The sequence below is a fragment of the Mustela erminea genome, chromosome 8 (genome assembly GCF_009829155.1).
Source record: "Mustela erminea isolate mMusErm1 chromosome 8, mMusErm1.Pri, whole genome shotgun sequence".
Taxonomy (NCBI): domain Eukaryota; kingdom Metazoa; phylum Chordata; class Mammalia; order Carnivora; family Mustelidae; genus Mustela; species Mustela erminea.
Window position 1 is genome coordinate 40,670,443 of NC_045621.1, and position 17,749 is coordinate 40,688,191.

Genomic DNA, 17,749 nt, shown 5'->3' on the forward strand with positions numbered 1-17,749 from the left:
ACAGCCCATGAACTCTGACAAGGCAAAGATCAAAAGGTATCCTTATCTGGAAAACATAGAAGCACGTGTCTCAGCAAATGAGACTCGTTCTTATTGTTCTGATGAGTGCACTGTGGGCAATGAGTGTAATTTTTTTTTTATGAACATACAAATACACGCCCTTTCCTGGGGCGGACTTTGTGCCTGTATTTCTTCCTTGGACTCTATTATGCCCCCTCAGAATCCAAGCAGCTGGATAGCTCTGGGCTACAGTTTCCCAAATGGCTCCCGCGATTTTAACTGGCTTCCCTCCTCTCTGTGTGTGTCTCCTGCTGACTTCTGGCTTTGCCATGGCAGGCAAGCTGCTGGTGGTACCCATGGATGGTAGCCACTGGTTTACCATGCAGTTGGTGGTGAAGGAACTCATCCACAGGGGGCATGAGGTGGTTTTAATCGTGCCAGAGGTGAGCTGGCAACTGGGGAAATCCTCTAATTTTACAGTGAAGACTTATTCCACAGATTACACTCTGGAGGAGCTGAATCAGCACTTCAAGACTTTCTCTGACTTTCAATGGCAAGCTCGGCCACAAAATTTACTTTCCATGGTAACGAGTCCATCCAATGACATGTTTGGACAGCTTTTTTTACATTGTAGGAATTTGTTTAAAGACAAAAAATTAATAGAGTACATAAAGGAGAGTTCTTTTGATGCAATATTTCTGGATCCTTTTGATATGTGCGGCTTAATTGTAGCCAAGTATTTTTCACTCCCATCGGTGGTCTTCACCAGGGGAGCATTTTGTCATTATCTTGAAGAAGGCGCACAGTGCCCCAGTCCCCTTTCTTATGTTCCTAGATTTTTCTTAGCGTTCTCGGATGCCATGACTTTCAGAGAGAGAGTGCGGAATCACATCTTCCACTTGGAGGAACATTTATTTTGTCCGCATTTTTTAAAAAATGCTATAGAAGTTGCATCCGAGATTCTCCAAACGACTGTCACACCCTATGATCTCTACAGCCAAACATCAATTTGGTTGTTAAGAACTGACTTTGTTTTGGAATATCCCAGACCTGTGATGCCCAACATGGTCTTCATCGGAGGCATCAACTGCCATGAAAGAAAGCCATTGCCAAAGGTAAGTGACCTCTTCTTTTGCATAGTAAGAATAACCTGGCTTCGGACATTAAATAAACAAACAAACGAAACATTCCTTACTGAACTGTGGTTTGTCATTTACATTGTCACATTCGGAAATCTTTTCCTGGTTGAATGAATTGTTTTGTGCTAATTCACTGAATTGTGCATTAACAAATTTCTATAAAGCTGCTGTCTTTGATATGCATACATATATAATTGAAATAATTGTATACAATTTCCAGGCTGTGTTTTGTAATACTCTCCTTGGGAAACTACTAGAAAACACAGTAAGAAATGAAACTTCCTTTTTTTTTTTTTTAAAGATTTTATTTATTTATTTGACAGACAGAGATCACAAGCAGGCAGAGAGGCAAGCAGAGAGAGGGGGGGAAGCAGGATCCCTGCTGAGTAGAGAGCCTGATTCAGGGTTCAATACCAGGACCCTGGGATCATGACCCAAGCCAAAGGCAGAGCCTTAACCCACTAAGCCACCCAGCTGCCCTGAAACTTCCTTTTTTTAATTCTAATGCCAACCCTTATAGGAAAATGCTCTTAGCAGTTTTGTATGCTGTTTTTCCATTTTTTTCTGAAATTATTTTATATATGTACGGATATATCTAATGTAAACTCTCACACCTGTTTTACTGAAAGAAAAATTTAGTAATGGACTGGACATAGTGTTCTTTACCTTTCTTTTTTCACTTACTAATAAACCATTAACATCTTTACAGTCAATCCCTACAGATTGTCACATTCTTTGTAACAGTTATATAAAACTCTTTACTTTGGATGTACCATAGTTCATTCAACTAAACAATATTAATAGATATTTAAGCTTTTCCCACTGTTTTTGTTATAAACAAGACTGTACTAACCATTTTGGTTTTTGTACTAACCATTCTTAAGTAATTTCTTTGCTTTCCCACATTTCCATTTTCCTGTTCTTATCTCTGTAGGCTGGATGTCCTTAGGAGTAGGACACACATGGCTATGCACATATTTTATTTTATTCTTTTATGATTTTTATTCATGTGTGTGTGTGAGAGAGAGAGAGAGAGCACCAGCAGAGGGAGAAGTAGGCAGAGGGAGAAACAAGCTACTCACCAAGGAAGGAGCCAGACGCAGGACTCAATTCTAGAACCCCTGGGATTATAACTATCTGAACCACCCAGGTGCCCCCCACACATTGCATTTTAATACATTTGACAGGTTGCTTTCAAAAGATTGAACAATCTTACACTTTGGTCAACAGTATATGAATGCTCCAGGGTTTCCATACCTTCTCCATCTTCAGATGTTGTCAAACTTCTAAAACTCTTTTGGCAAAAATAAATAAATAAAAATTCTAATAGCTGCTTCAATTTTCATAGATATGTTGGCCACTTGATTTCAACTTTTGGGAAGTATGTATTCAGACTCTTTAACTATTTTTTCTAGGGTCATTTGTCTTTTTATAGCTTATGACTCTAAGCCTCTTGAGTATTAGGAATATTAATATTTTTTATGAAACACTAATATTTTTTCCCTTGGCTATTCTTCATCTTTTGTCATAGAATGTTTTCATTTTGGATGGTCACACGTCTTCACTTTTTTCTAGTGGTTTCTGGATTTCAACTTGTTTAGGTCTTTCCAAGCCTGAGATACATAAACTTTTTTTCCATACTATGTCCTAATATTTTTAATTCCTCCGATGTTAACAGTTACATTTTTACAGTTGAAGACTTTACATGGTGTAAGGATCTACCTTTTATTATTTTTCTAAATGGATAGTCCGTTGTACCAACCTCATTTAATAAAATAATTCATTCTTTGTTGAATTGAAATGTGTCTTTATCAAATTTAAATTTCCATATTTATTTACTCTTTTGAACTCTACTTTTGAACTCTCAGTTTTGTTCTATGGATTTATTTATTTACTCACATACCAGTGTCATATTTTGATTGTAGTAGCTTTGTAGTAAGTTTTAATATGTGGTAAGGCAAACCCCATACTCAGTATTTTTCTAAATCTTCTTGGTGATTCTTGTTATTTACTCTCCTTCACAAAATTAAAAATTCTCTTGTCTAGTTGCAAATGGAGAAGTAAAATATTAATGTTCTGTTTATATGACATAAGATGATTTTATGAATTTGAGAACAGGAGTCACAGTCTGAATCTCATCTGCTAGAAGAAAACATAGCCTGAAGGCAATGTGGGTCATTTACGCATGTGTGTCTTTGGGTGAGTGCACGTGTTTGCTTGTGTGCCTTGTCTCAAGTGCCATGGAGGGGATTTTCCTGAGAGTCTTCTATAACAAAATCTCCCTTAGTCTGTCCAGGGGAATTATATTAAAGGATGTAATTAAATACTTTAACAAGGGCAGCAGATCCTCATTCAGGAGAACACTAAAATAGTTTTAACGGGAAAAGAAATTACTTCTAGTGTTTTTCAATTTTTTTCGTGAGTTCCAACAGAATGATTATGGGGTCCAGCTGGAAAACTATCAAACTTTGAGAGGAAAATATTGGACTAAATCTTCCCTGACCTTAGATTTGACAATGGTTTCTTAAGTATAACACCAAAAGTACAAGAAACAAACAAGAAAATTGATAAACTGAACTTCATTAAGATGAGAAACTTTCATGCATTAAAGGACATTATGAAGGGGCGCCTGGGTGGCTCAGTGGGTTAAAGCCTCTGGCCTTCGGCTCAGGTCCTGATCTCAGGGTTCTGGGATCGAGCCCCACATGGGGCTCTCTGCTCAGCAGGGGGCCTGTTTCCCCCTCTCTCTTTGCCTGCTTCTCTGCCTACTTGTGATCTCTGTCTGTCAAATTTTTTTTTTTAAAAAAGGACACTATTAAGAGCATAAAAAGACAACCCAAAGAATGGGAGAAAATATTTGTAAATAATGTATTTGATAAGATTCTGGTATCCAAAATATATAAAGAACTTAAACGACCCCATTAAAAATGGACAAAGAATTGGAACAGACATTTCTCCCAAGTAGATATATAAATGGCCAACAAGTACATGAAAAGATGCTCACCATTAGGTCTTAGAGAAATGCAAATCAGTATGACAATGAGATACCAATTCACACCTGATAGGATGACTATACTTAAAAAAAACAAAAGGAAAATAAGCATTGGTAAGAATGCGGAGAACCTGGAACCCTTGTCCATTGCTGATGTAGCCAGTATAGAAAGCATTCTAGCCGTTCCTGCGTAAGTGAAACATAGAATTGCCGTATGATTCGGCCATTCTGCTCCTGGTTATGTATCTAAGGAATTGAAAACAAATCTTGAAACCAAAGTTTCTATAGGCATGTTCATAGCAGCACGTTCATAATAGCCAAAAGGTAGGAACAACCCAAATGTCTTTCAGCTGGTGAATGGATGAACATAATGTGGTCTCTTCATACAGGGGAATATTATTCAGCCATAACAATGATAAAGACCTGACACCTGCTATATGATGTGGATAAGCGCTGTAAAGGTAATGCTGAGTGAAGGAACCCAGATACAAAAGGCCGTAATGTGCTGTGATTCCATTTTTGTGAAATAGCCAGAATAGGTAGATCTATAGAGATAAAAAAGCGGGTGAGGGGTTGCCAAAGGCTCAGGGGAGGAGGGAGTTGGGAACGGCTGCTTAATGAGGAAGAGGTTTCCTTTTGGGATGATGAAAATGTCTTGGAACTAGATGGTGGTGATGGAGGCATGGCACCGTGACTCTGCTAAATGCTACCAAATTGCCCTCTTAGAAATGATTATGATGAATTTCACATCATGTGAATTTGACCAAAATTTTCTTAAAAAGAGAAACCACATCTTTCAACAGCTGGTTTGTTTGAGCAGGACACAAATGCACTTTCCATGTTGCATCATTTCTTCTAACACACTATTAATCTCTAATACTTCCTTGCCTTTTCAAAACAGCTGTGACTTTTTGTAGCAACTGGGTCAGTTTTTCTGACCTCTTCCAGTCTCCTTGCTTTCTGGTGGTGGAGTGTAAGCTGTTCCTGGAAACTGGAAGTTGGTATGGGCTTGATTGACCCAGGTTCCACTGTTCCACAGGCATATGTCATCCACACCATTCAATCACACCAGACAGCACCCCGTACCAGGCTATCTGAGTGGAGAGTCACATTGTCCTGTGCCTGCTTTGGCTCCCCGCAGTCCTGAGGGATCCAAGACTCAGTGACCAAGCCTGGATTAGATTGGGCAGTGTTAGTCAATGATCTTTTGGGATGGACTGCTCTACTAAAAATAGGCAAGTGGAAATCCTACTGTCTGTGTCCTCTAAGTAGTCCCTTGGTCAGGGCTAATTAGTGGCCTGTGCCCCTCCCCACTGCTCCCAGCTTCTGCAACCACCACCCATGTCAGTGCAAACCTCCCTGGGTAGTGATAGACACAGCTCTTACAGTAGGACAAGTGCCCACTGGGAGCTGTCTGGCCAGACAAGCCACACTTCTCTGGACGCCCCGTCCCAGCCATGGGTGATTCAGACTTGACCATTTCGGACCCGCACCAAGACCTGGACCCAGAATGCTAATTTTTGCAACTCACACCCCATGGCCTAGCCAATGGATTAAGCTGCCCCAGGATCCCACATCTCATACACTGTCCACGTTACTTGATGCTCTGAACCACAGCAGTCTCTTCACACACAGGCATACTTGTGTAGTTATTTAATAAAATATTTATTAATTTGATTTTGCATTTTTCTGCTCTGTAGTTAGCAATTTTTCTCAGGTCTCAAGCACTTTGCAGGTGCTTTTAAATCTTGTAGGTCCAGGCTCCGTTACTCATAGGTTGTAGGTGATTTGAGGGTCAGCCTCTCTGAGGTTGTCATCACCTCCATGCACACCTTTACAACTCCCCTCTATGCCAAATGACAGGTGTCCTCCTCTGACGTTTTGGAAACTCCCAGGATCTACCTCCTTCTCCCCACTGATACATGTCCTAAGCTTAGTTGTTGGATCTGCAAGAATCCCTAAGAAAACACTGGCCTTCTCCCAGACACTCCATGATGCCTGAAGACCTATCGAGCTCTACAGCACTGCCCAGGGTGGGTCTGGCCTTTGGGGTAGATCACCTTTAGGGACTCCGCAACCACTGGGATTGGCATACATGCTAGATCCTTCTTCCTGTTGCCCTGTGTGTGTGCACACGCACCATTCTTAGAAACAGTCAAATCTCAGGAGGAGGAAGAGAACTGTTTTCTAAAGCCTTCTTAATTTGCAAGACACGTCTTTGGTGATGTTTTGCAAAGTGGGATTGGTTCCTTTCCTTCATCTCCTATCTCCAGTGTGTAAGTTTGGGCCTGCTAGGAATGAGAATGGGGCCCCCAGCTAAGTCATGTGCTTTCCCCAGCCTTCTTGTTGAACAACAAGATCAGAGCTAGGCTCAACTAGGAAGGGCCCAGGCCAAGGTCCTCAGCAGAATGGGGGTCTGGTGTGAAGCAGCTGAGATCTGTAGCCTATCTTGTTTCTCCTCCCTCCACACACTCGGTTAAGCCTTTCTGCCTCCTGATGTACCGCTCTTAGAAAGGATCTGCTGAGCTCCTGCCTGCCCTGGAGGGGTAGACCTGCACTGTGCTCACTCTGTAAATATCTTGGGGTCTTACTGCTGTCTAGATGGACCCAAACCAGGATGTTGCCCTCCTCCAGGCTCTGATGATTGTAAATGGAAAATCCTGCTGGCGTCCCTGCCTGGAGGAGATTGCAATGAATTTGCAATTGGCTGCAATTTTGCAATCTTGGCTGCATTCCTGGGACCAGCCCTGTGCTTGGGATGGTGATTCCATGCCATTCCGTGCCATTCCTCAGGCTTCTTCTCCTTTCCTAGGTCTCAGCATGTCTCATGAGCCCACAGGCATGGATTATGACAAGACCTTGTGTGAGAGTTCGGTTGTGCCTGAGTAGCTGTGGGCGAGTCTGTTCTAGTCATGCCAGGAACTACCTTTCATTTAGCCTGGTTTCAACGCTCATCCTTTTGGACCTCCCTTGGTCATGTGGTAGGTATATATGGCAGGATAATCCTGACCCTCTCACCCTGAGTCTCAGTTGAGAAACCCAACAATCAGGAGATGAGTCATGCCCCAGGCAGATGGGGGGTAAGTGGGGGTACAGGGCTGGAAGTGGGCTCAATGCTGTCCAACTCCTGCTCCGGGGCCCTCACCACCTGCTGGCTACACTCAGACTTCTCAAGTCTCAGTTTCCTAAAAGGCAAGTGACCCATCACATGCTTATAATGCCATTTACCAGTTTCTTCTCAAAAAAAGAGCACACCATTCTTTAAATTTCATATATGAATTCTCACAACTTGGAAAGTGACATGAAAATGAAATGTAGGTTGGGGGGGTGCCTGGGTGGCTCAGTCGGTTAAGTGTCTGACTCTCAGTTTCAGCTCAGGTCCTGATCTCAGGTGGTGAGTTCAAGCCCCACGACGGGCTCCATGAAGAAAAAGGAAATGTAGGAATAAAACAGACAAACCAAAGTGTCGTTCTTTAATCAGCAAACATTTATGGAGAGCTTACTGTATGCTTGGCATTCTTCTAGATATTGGGCATAAAGCAGAGAACAAAACAAATATTGTTCCTGCCCTCAGGGTTTCCCCATTCTAGTCGGGGGGAGACACATAAATGAGCAATAGGTTGGGTAGTGATGAATGAAACAGAGAAATATAAGGAGGTTGAAGGCTTCCCAGTGATGGGCTGGGTTATTTAATAATGAGCTCACCAGAGAAGGTGAGCTCACCAGAGAAGTCTCTTGGACACGACACTGACTGAAGCAGGCAGGCAGGGAGGGAGCAAGCCATGCGGACATGGGGGGTGGGGAAGAGGTGACATCTTGGCTTGTATCAGTATCTAGGCCAATGGCTTATAAAAATTCAAATATGTACTATTAGGCATTTCCAGGAAAAAAAAATTGCCATCCTCTGATCTAGAACAGTGATTCTCAAAGTACAAAAACTGAGGGATCCCTGAGACCCTTCCCGGGAGTCCCTGAGGTCAAATGATTTCATAATAATGTTAAGACGTTACTTGCTTTTTCCACTTCATCTTCTCAGCATGGTACCGTGGAGTTTTCCGTAGGCTCCGCGACATGTGGTATTGCCTAGGATGAGTGCAGAGGCGGGGGGCAGAGTCCCACCATTGTCTACCAAGTCAGACAGACGTTCATATCATAGGGACTTGCTTGCAGAACATGTAAAACAATGTCGCGCTCAATTTTTTGCTTGTTTGGGGAAATAGAGTATTTTTTTCATTAAAGATGTCAGTCATGCTAACTTCTCTTGGGCTTATTCTTGGTATCATAAATGAGTGAGGAAGTCTATTTTATACACGCCAGTTTTAGTTTCTAAAATGGTTCATCTGGAAAAACATGACCCACATAAACAAATTTTGGGGCGTGATCTCCCATTGTTACTAAGAGTGTAAAGGAATCCTGAGATAGAAAGGTTTGAGAATGGGGGATCTAGAGGAGGCCAGTTCTGTATTTTCTGAGGTGCAGACATTCCCCAAAAGTGCCCCTTCTTAAAGTGGCAAGCCTCAGTTTTCTCGAACTTGGACTTTGGGGTTTGAATTGTGTGAGATGATAGATGAGCGCTATTGGTTAACTTGTGTCCCTGGAAAGATACACTGAAGTCCTAATACCTAGTCCCTCAGAATGGGACTCGTTTTGGAAATACGTTAGTTAAGAAGAGATCATTGGCAGTGGGCACTAACCCAGGATGACTGGTGTCCTAATGAAAAGAGGAGATTTGGACACAGACGTACACAGGGAGAAGGGTGAACAGGAAGGTAGAGATGAAGTGATGCCTGCATCTGCCTAGTACTGCCAAAGATTTCCAGCAATCCACCTAGCTCACCAGGAGCTAGGAGAGAGGAACAGGTTCTGTCTCGAAGCCTCCAGAAGGACTCAAGCCCACTGATGCTTTAATCTCGGACTTCTGGACTCCAGAACTATGGGAATACATTTCTGTTGTTTGGGCCAGCCACTGTGCGATACTTTATTGCAGAGACCCTTGGACGCTAAGACCCTGGGAAACTGTCTTGCAAAGTGCTGTGCAGACATCAGGGGTCCCGATGCTAGCACTTTTTTTTTGTTTCGACTGCTGGCTGGTCAGTTGTTCCCGTCAAATGTCTTGTTACCTGATGCCTTCCCATTGTTTTATACTTCTACATTTTCTTCCCTTTTAATCTTCCCAACTCCTCTTCTGTCTCCTTTAATTCCTCCTATACTCTGGGGTTGACAGAAGGCAAAACTGGATCTTTCCCTTGCTGAGACGTTTTAGGTGTTACTTTCTGACCACTGGGGTGCTCCTTAGTTCATATCACATAGAACCCAGCTGCCTGATGACAACCAGAGGGAGCCCCTCCGTGGGACCTGTCCTGGGCACCCACAGATTATGGATTGACTTACTAATTTTCACGGCTCTCCACCCCCCCCCCCACCTCAGGAGGTGGTAGAGATGCCACTCTATTTCGAGAGATGGGGAATTCAGGCACAGAACAGTGGGGCTGCACAGCTTGGAAGAGGTAGGTTGACTCCAGAATTTTTGCTTTTAACCACAGTCAAAGTGGGAATTCTGGTTTTAGAGCATGTATCTTAAGGATTAGATTCTGTGTTCTGATAGAACAGGAAATTCGCAATAATAGTGGTTTACCCCAAAGAACCCAAGGGGTGGGGAGGGGCCTAGATCAGACTCCTCTATGTCCATTCAGCTTCCAGCAGCCCACTTTTAAATCCAGCGATGGCTGTGGCCACAAGGTCACCAGGAGGTGGAATGGGCAGCTCCGCTGTGTTGTTTCAAATCTTGAATTTGGCATCTGTTGACCCTTCCTTTCTGAACAACACTGAGGAAGAGGAGAAGCTCTAAGAGCTCTTAGAGTGTTTGTCTGTGAACATTATCACCACGCGGGGGAATCCAGAAAACTCAGGACAGAGGACTGCTACCAGCGTCCAGGAGCCTCCCAAGCTGTCCTCCAAGCATGACTAAGCTCGGGAAGGAGAGGCAGAATGGAGAGAAAGAGAAAATAAACCCAGAAGCTCAGGTGAAAGCCGATAAACCTCATTGGGTCAAGTTTGCTTAAAAATGGTTAAATATTAATTTACCTTCTTTTAAAACAGGGCAAAATTCAGAGCAAGGAGAGGTAGGTAGGGGTTGTAAAGAGCACAGGTTCTTTCAGGGGAAAAGAACCAGGGAGCCCCAAGGTTTAGAGAACGTGAACTGTTTATTCTTGTCGCTACCTGTCCTCTCCCCCAGATGACCTGCCTCCTCCAGTTTTTTCGGAAAGTTTTCTTCTTAGTGCTCTGGGGGGAGGTTGTAGGTGACAGGCTGCTGGTTGTCCCTCAGGATGGAAGCCACTGGCTCAGTATGAAGGACATAGTTGAGCTCCTCAGTGAGAAGGGGCATGACATTGTGGTGCTGGTGCCAGAAGTCAATTTGCTTCTGAAGGAGTCCAAGCACTACACAAGAAAAACCTATCCAGTGCCGTTCGAACAGGAGGAGCTGGAGAATCGGTACCGCTCTTTTGGAAACAATCACTTTGCTGAGAGATGGCTCCTGAACGCTGCTCAGACGGAATACAGGAATAGCATGATCGTTATTGACATGTATTTCACCGCCTGCCAGAGCCTCCTGGAGGACACGGCCACCCTGAGTGTCCTCAGGGAGAGCAAGTTCGATGCCCTTTTCACAGACCCAGCCCTACCCTGCGGGGTGATCCTGGCTGAGTACCTGGGCCTGCCCTCTGTGTACCTCTTCAGGGGCTTCCCATGCTCCCTGGAGCATACCATGAGCAGAAGCCCAAACCCTGTGTCCCACATTCCCAGATGCTACACTCAGTTCTCAGACCAGATGACGTTCCCCCAACGGGTGGCCAACTACCTCGTTAATTACTTGGAGACCTATCTGTTCCACTGTCTGTACTCGAAGTACAAAGACCTCGCCTCCAACATCCTCAAGAGGGATGTGCACCTACCCACCTTGTATCAGAAGGGCTCCATCTGGCTCTTAAGATATGACTTTGTGTTTGAATATCCCAGACCGGTCATGCCTAACATGGTTTTCATTGGAGGGAGCAATTGCAAGAAGACGGGGGTCCTGTCTCAGGTGGGTGGCTTTCTTTCTTTTTGATTGCTCTTTGTCTTTATGGGCAGATGCTGTTCTTACACGCTCAATCTTCCCTCACTCATTTGGCTCTTAAGCATCTGTCAGCTGGGAGGGCTTCCTGAGGAAGGGGCTGCCAGGCTTGGAGTAGAGGGGTATGGATGGAGTCTGATCCTGAGGTTCTAAAAGATGCTGAGGCTTTAGATGAGGTAAACAAGAAAAGGGATCCTTAGCTAGGTCATCTGGGGGCAGTCACGGAACATAGAATAAGCCTTGGAAATTTTCAGTCTAAATCCTACACCCACCTGTTGAGGAAACAGGGGAAGGCTTGACCAAGTGGATGCATTGCTGAGAGGACAATCTATGTGGAAATCCATGCTTTTTTTTTCTGGGACCCCAAAGCAGAGATCATCAAATAGCAGCCAGTCGACCAAATCTGCCCAGAGGCCCATTTTTTTATATGGCCCAGAGCTAAGAATGGTTTTTATATGTTGATCTTATTTTAAAATTTTTTTATTTTATTTGAGAGAGGGAGAGAGAGAGGGAGAGAACAGGTTTCGGGGGGTGGGGAGTGGAAGTGGCAGAGGGAGATGGAGAAACAGGCTCCCTGGTGAGCGGGGAACCCAACGTGGGGCTTGATATCAGGAATCTGGGAACATGACCTGAGCCAAAGGCAGACACTTAACAGAGACACCCAGGTGCTCAGTTTTTATGTTTTTAAAAGGATGTTAAAAACAGCAACCACGAAGAATACATGGCAGAGATGTATGTGGCCCGCTAAGCCTACGTATTTACTACCTGACCCTTGGCAGAAAAAGTACATTGACCTCTGACCTAAAGCAAATGTTCTTAGAAGCTTTCCTGACATATGGGGAGAGAGCCCAGAGCTACTTTGGACAGTTAAAAACGTACGAGTTCTTTGTTTTTGTTTTAATATTTATACCTTTGAAAGGCTTCAGGTCACTTTTTTCCCAGCAGAATTCTCTTTCTCAAAGCATTTTTCACCCGAAAGAAAGCCTCAGAGAGGTCCCAGAGACTCTCACCCTCCTCTTTCACGTATGACACTTTCTTGGTTGGCGCGTCGGACAGTTGGCCATACCTCTGAGAATGGGCAGGATCAGGGCCCATGAGCATAATTGGACTGGTTCCAGGAAGCATGAGGCATGGAATTCAAATCCCACATGCCTCGAAAATTTAACCAAGTAATTAATAAGCAAAAATGTCATAAGAAACATTTGGCATTAAGAAGGAAAAAAATCACAAAAAAAAAAAGAAGGAAAAAAATCACATTTTTGGTACCTTTTATCCCCACCCTCTTATTTTTGCAAAAAGAATTTGATTTAGTCATATTGCAAAACGGACTGTGGTGAATGTGGTTTTTTTGGAGCACCATGAACTTATATTGGCATCTCAGCTGTAACCCAAATGTCCACCATAGAGAACCTTCTGCATTAGACCATATGTAATTATCAGTTTGTATTTTTATATTAGGAATTCAAGTGACCAAAATCAGAGGTTTTTTTTTTGTTAGATGATCAAACCATTTCAACACTCAGGAGAAAAATGTGTCCTTGGCAGTGATGACAATGTTCTGGAATCCTACAGAGGTGGTCGTTGCAAACGTGATGAAGGTACTCAGTGCCTCCGAACTGTTCCCTTTAAAATCGTTAATTGTGTTATATGACTTCACCTAAAAATATTACTTAAAAAAGAAGATACATCATAAATCAGGAAAACTAAAGACCTGATTCATAGCTGGAAAAAAACCAACAACAGCAACAACAAAAAACCCCACAAATACTCCTCAGTAGGCAAATAACTTGATCAGTCAACACATAGCCACCATACAAGGGGCCACTGAAAGTTTGGAAACATATGTGGCTTCAGAAATAATCCAAGAAACTCAAATTAATAAACAAGGAAATTCAATTTTGTTCATCAAATCAGCAAGCATATTTTATAGGTAACTTGTTGGCCTACCTACAAAACAAATATAATTAAGTTTCTTATTATGCTTTGGCTAATGTGCAGAGCCTTTTGAAAACCAGAGCTTGGTGAACACACCTTGCAGTAATGCTCTGATTCACACTCTGGCCCGATAACTTGGTACTGGTAGGCTTGCGTGTCTAACAAAGGATGAGATCACTCTGCAACACCCACCGTAGCGTGACTGACTATAGCTCTTCCTGCCTTCTTGACCCTGGGCGGGACTCAACCACCTCAGAAGGCTTCCTTGTTGGTTTCGCTCAATATGCTCCCAGAGAAGCTGCTCAGGCACCTGGCCAGTGGTTCCCACTGGGAGATCCCAGATGTCCTGAAGCCGCTTTTCCCTGTCCCCACTGAGGGCCTCCTCTCCAACCCCGTGCGCCCTGTCATCTGGTCCCTCTGCCTTTCCTTCTGCCCACAGGGGCTTTTCCCTCTGCCCACAGGGTCTTCAGTCCAGGCCAGATGCTGGCACACTGTCTCCACTGTCCTTGATTTTTAGTTGAGACTCATCTGTCCCATGGCTAATCTCTTTTCCTTAGGTTTCCAATATTTCCATTTTTAAAAGTTTTATTTATTTGAGCGATCTCCACACCCATCGAGGAGCTTGAACTCACAACCCTGATATCAAGAGTCAGATAATCTACCAACTGAGCCATTTTAGAAGAGTTTGACATTGCATTTCAGAATTAGAAGGGTTCTTGAAGCATTTTTCTTAGAATAAAGGAATTCAGAGATAAATTCTAGTCTCTTCCAGTTGCAAAGCAGAGAACTGCTCAGAGGTTCAGGGACAGGTTTTTACTCTCCCTTTTAGGGGCCATACGGACCTGGGGAGCTCAGGCTTTGGACGTGCACATCCTCTCTGCCTAGCCTGCTGTGGGAGGGAATGCACCAGACCCCAGCCCTAGCTTGAGCCTGGGTGGGAAAGGACCAGCTTTCCCTCCCCTGCTGGCTCCAGGGATCCCTCCTTTGTCCCCATTACATTAGAAGAGTAAGAACTATAAGACCTGGATTCAAGTCTAGCTGTGTGGTCAGGGTGGGTGGTTTATCTCTAGTGTTTTTTCCTCCATCTGTGAAATGGGAACACTCTAGAGGTCAGGGCTGGGGGCAGGGAAGATAGAGTTCATGGGAGAACTTTGAAGACTGTAAATGCAATACACGCAGGACAGGCTGCTTTAGGCTGGAGTGACAGGATGGAGCCCCTCAGACAGGAAAAAGTCCAGTTTTCCCATATAGGAGCAAATCCGTTTCCAGGCAAGCCAAGTGAGTTTCTTTAGGCCACCAGCTGCAGCAAGGGGCAGAGGCAGGGTAAGAACCCACCCCCTTGTCACTCCCCCACCTGGAGACCCCACATTTGCCCGGTACTCTTTCTCTAACTATACAACACCTGGAGGGTAGCAGCCCCATGAAGGGAAGAAAGGAGGCGGAAGGATGACTCAGCAGATCTGAGGCATTTCCTCCTGGCCTCCTGGCCATGGGCTTGGGTCTTCTCATCTCAGAATGGGGCTGACAGCATGTGCCTCACTCCTCACAGGGCTGTTTGAGGGTCACGTGGGCAATGTGTGAAGGGGCTTGGAAGACTATCAGGGGAAGCCATGGCCCCGTCCCTCTCTTCTCAGGACCTTCACTCAGCAAGCTGGAACATTCTCTCTATGAGGTGATCCAAACAGCATGGCTTTCTCGCATTGTTCTTTGGGGAGCATTTTCTCAGAAAACCAGATCCCAGCTCCTCAGGACTAGCTCTTCTATCCCAGCTTGTCTTGCATTCTAGAGCCATCTAGATAGTGGTTTTCAAACAGGGGTAATTTTGCAACCCTTGGAGGCAACATCTGGAGACATGTTAGGTATTGCAGTTAGGGGATGATACGGTCTAATTTTAGAGGCCAGGGATGCTGTTAAAAATCCTTTATAAAGCACAAGATATACCTACCCACCCACCCACTCCCAACAAAGAATTATCTGTACCCCAATAGTGCTAAAGCTGAGAAATGCTGATCTAAATCAATGCCATGTGACTTTCAGTGACTTCTACCAGCAGGGCCCCAGTTGGGTGGTGAGGAGCCACAAAGATCCTTTGTTCACTCCCTGAGCCATCTGGGGTCTCTGCAAGTAATAGTCATGCAGGTTGCAGCCTCTACATTTGTTGGTTGAGCTGAGGATTGAATTCGAGGCAAGTCAGGGGCACAAAACCCCAAAATGCCAAGTCATTCTTAATAGGTACTTTTTAAAGTACACGACTTGGGCCAATGTCTGCAATGCCTTTTGTGGTTTGCTATTCTTTCAAAAAGGGTTTTGAAATGTGTTTATTTTTATGACTGATCGGGCACGCAGGACATTTTGACAGTATTGTTTCTGTTAATAAGTAATTATCCAGAGTAGCTAAATGCTAGTAGGAGTCAGCATTAAAAAAAAAAAAAAAAAATTCAACATGAATATCTGAAAAACTTGAACCTTGGTTGATTAATAATTGACATAATTCTAAGAGGATGAGATCAAATGGGTTTAAACAAACAAATAACTTTCGTGAGATCAAGTTATGGATCATACAATTCATTCACAGAAAGTTTGTAGTTTGGTGGTTTCTAGTGTATTTCTACCAACCATCACCACAATTGGTTTTGGAATTTTGCAATCACCCCTAAAATAAATTCCCACCCTATTAGCCATTATTCTTCAGCTCCTGGTAACCACTGATCTACTCTTCTGTCTCTATGGATTTGCCTATTCTGATCATCTCATATAAAGGGGATTACAGAATATGTGATTGACTTTTTTAACGTGACATGTTTTCCGGGTTCATTCATGTTGTAGCATTACTTTTTATTGCTGAATAATATTTCCTTCTGTGGATATACCACACTCCATGTATCTACCCATCAGCTGATGGACTTTTGGGTTGTTTCTACTTCTTGGCCATTATGAATACATGAACATTCATATTCAAGTTTGGTGTGGACTAAGTTTTCAATTCTCTTGGGTACGTACTGAGGAGTAGAATTGCTGGGTTGTGCGATAACTCTATGTTTTATCTTTGAGGAACTGCCAGATTGATTTTCAAAGTGCCTGTTCCATTTGCTTGTGGCAAGATACACATAAAATAAAAGTGTGCAGTACACCTAGGATGTACGCTATCACCACTACCTAGTTCCAGAATATTCTTGTCACCCCAAAAGGACACATACCTATCTATCTTTTAAGTACTCACTCTGCATTCTGCCCTCCCCAAACCCTAGTGATCACCAATCCACTTTCTGTCTGTAGATTTGCCTATTCTGGATGTTTTATAGAAATGAAATCGTACAATAGGTGACCTTTTATATCGGGCTTCTTTACTTAGCTTCATGTTTCAAGGCTTATCCATTTGTAGCAGGTGTTGGTACTCCATTCCTTTTTTTTTTTTTTAAGATATTTATTTTAAGATATTTTTTTTAAGATATATTTATTTGGTGGGAGGGTCAGAGAGAGGCAGAGAGAGGCAGAGAGAGAGAGGGAGTGAGAGAATCCTTGAGCATACTCCCTGATGAGTGTGGAGCCTGACGTGGGGCTCCATTCTAGGACTCTGAGACCATGACTTGAACCAAAACCAAGAGTTGGACACTTAATGGACTGAGTCACCAAGGTGCCCTGGCACTTCATTTCTTTTTATGGCTGAATAATATTCCACTGTGTGGATAGACCACTGTTTGTACATTTATCAATTGATGGGCATTTTTAAAAAAGTTTTATTTATTTAGGTAATCTCTGCACCATACGTGGAACTTTGAACTCACCATCCTGAAATCAAGAGTCACATGCTTGCCAGGTGCCTCTGATGCTGGACTTTTATGTAATCAGCTGATGGGTTTCTACTCTTTACCACTGTCAATAGTGCTGCTATGAGCATTCATGGACAAGTTTTTAACAGTTGTTTTCAGTTCTTTTGAGTAAAAACCTAGGAGTAGGATTGCTGGGTCAGATGGTAATCCTATGTGTAATTTATGGAGGAACTGACAAACTATTTTCCACAGTGGCCACACTCTTTTATATTTGTACCAGTAATGTGTGGATATTCTAGTTTTTCTACATCTTTGCCAACATTTATTATTTTGCATTAAAAATTTTTTAATTATAGCTAACCTAGTGGGCAAGAGGAAAAATCTCATTTTTATTGGCATTTTCCTAATGACTACTGATATTTTCTTATGCTTGTTGAGTGTTCTTATATCCTGTTTGGATGATAATATATTTAAATTCTTTGTGTAGTTAGAAATTTTGTTTTTGTTAGTGTTGTTGAGTGTTGGAGGGAGTCATTGGGAGGATGCTCATGCTGGTTTACCTGGGGTCTGCGCTCAGGCAATTGGAGGCTTCTCAGCTCCTTCACTGTCCTTGGGATGTGTGTTCTGCCCACCATTCTCCAGTGGGAGCTGTTTCCAAGGATGTAGCCTTGAGAGAGTCAGTGTTATTGATGGTATATTATCTGAATCATACACATGACTGAACCCAGTTAAGGCCTCTATGTAAACTTTCAAGGTTTGGCAGGCAGGGGCAGAGATCTACTGGTCTTGTGGCCACCCA

General features: G+C 43.3%; 1 protein-coding gene across 2 annotated transcripts in view; it reads left to right on the plus strand.

Moving 5' to 3' along the window:
- Positions 1–210: 210 nt before the first annotated feature.
- LOC116597466 (UDP-glucuronosyltransferase 1-6-like) overlaps positions 211–17,749 on the plus strand; it is a 52,465-nt gene continuing 34,926 nt past the window's right edge. Inside the window, exon 1 of one of the 2 annotated variants that reach the window (XM_032355232.1) lies at positions 211–1,115. In XM_032355232.1, the coding sequence (XP_032211123.1) occupies positions 261–1,115 (855 nt within the window). In that variant the 5' untranslated portion in view covers positions 211–260. Of the gene's footprint in view, positions 1,116–10,242; positions 11,216–17,749 lie in introns of those variants that run through there. The other variant, XM_032355233.1, reaches the window with a different exon arrangement.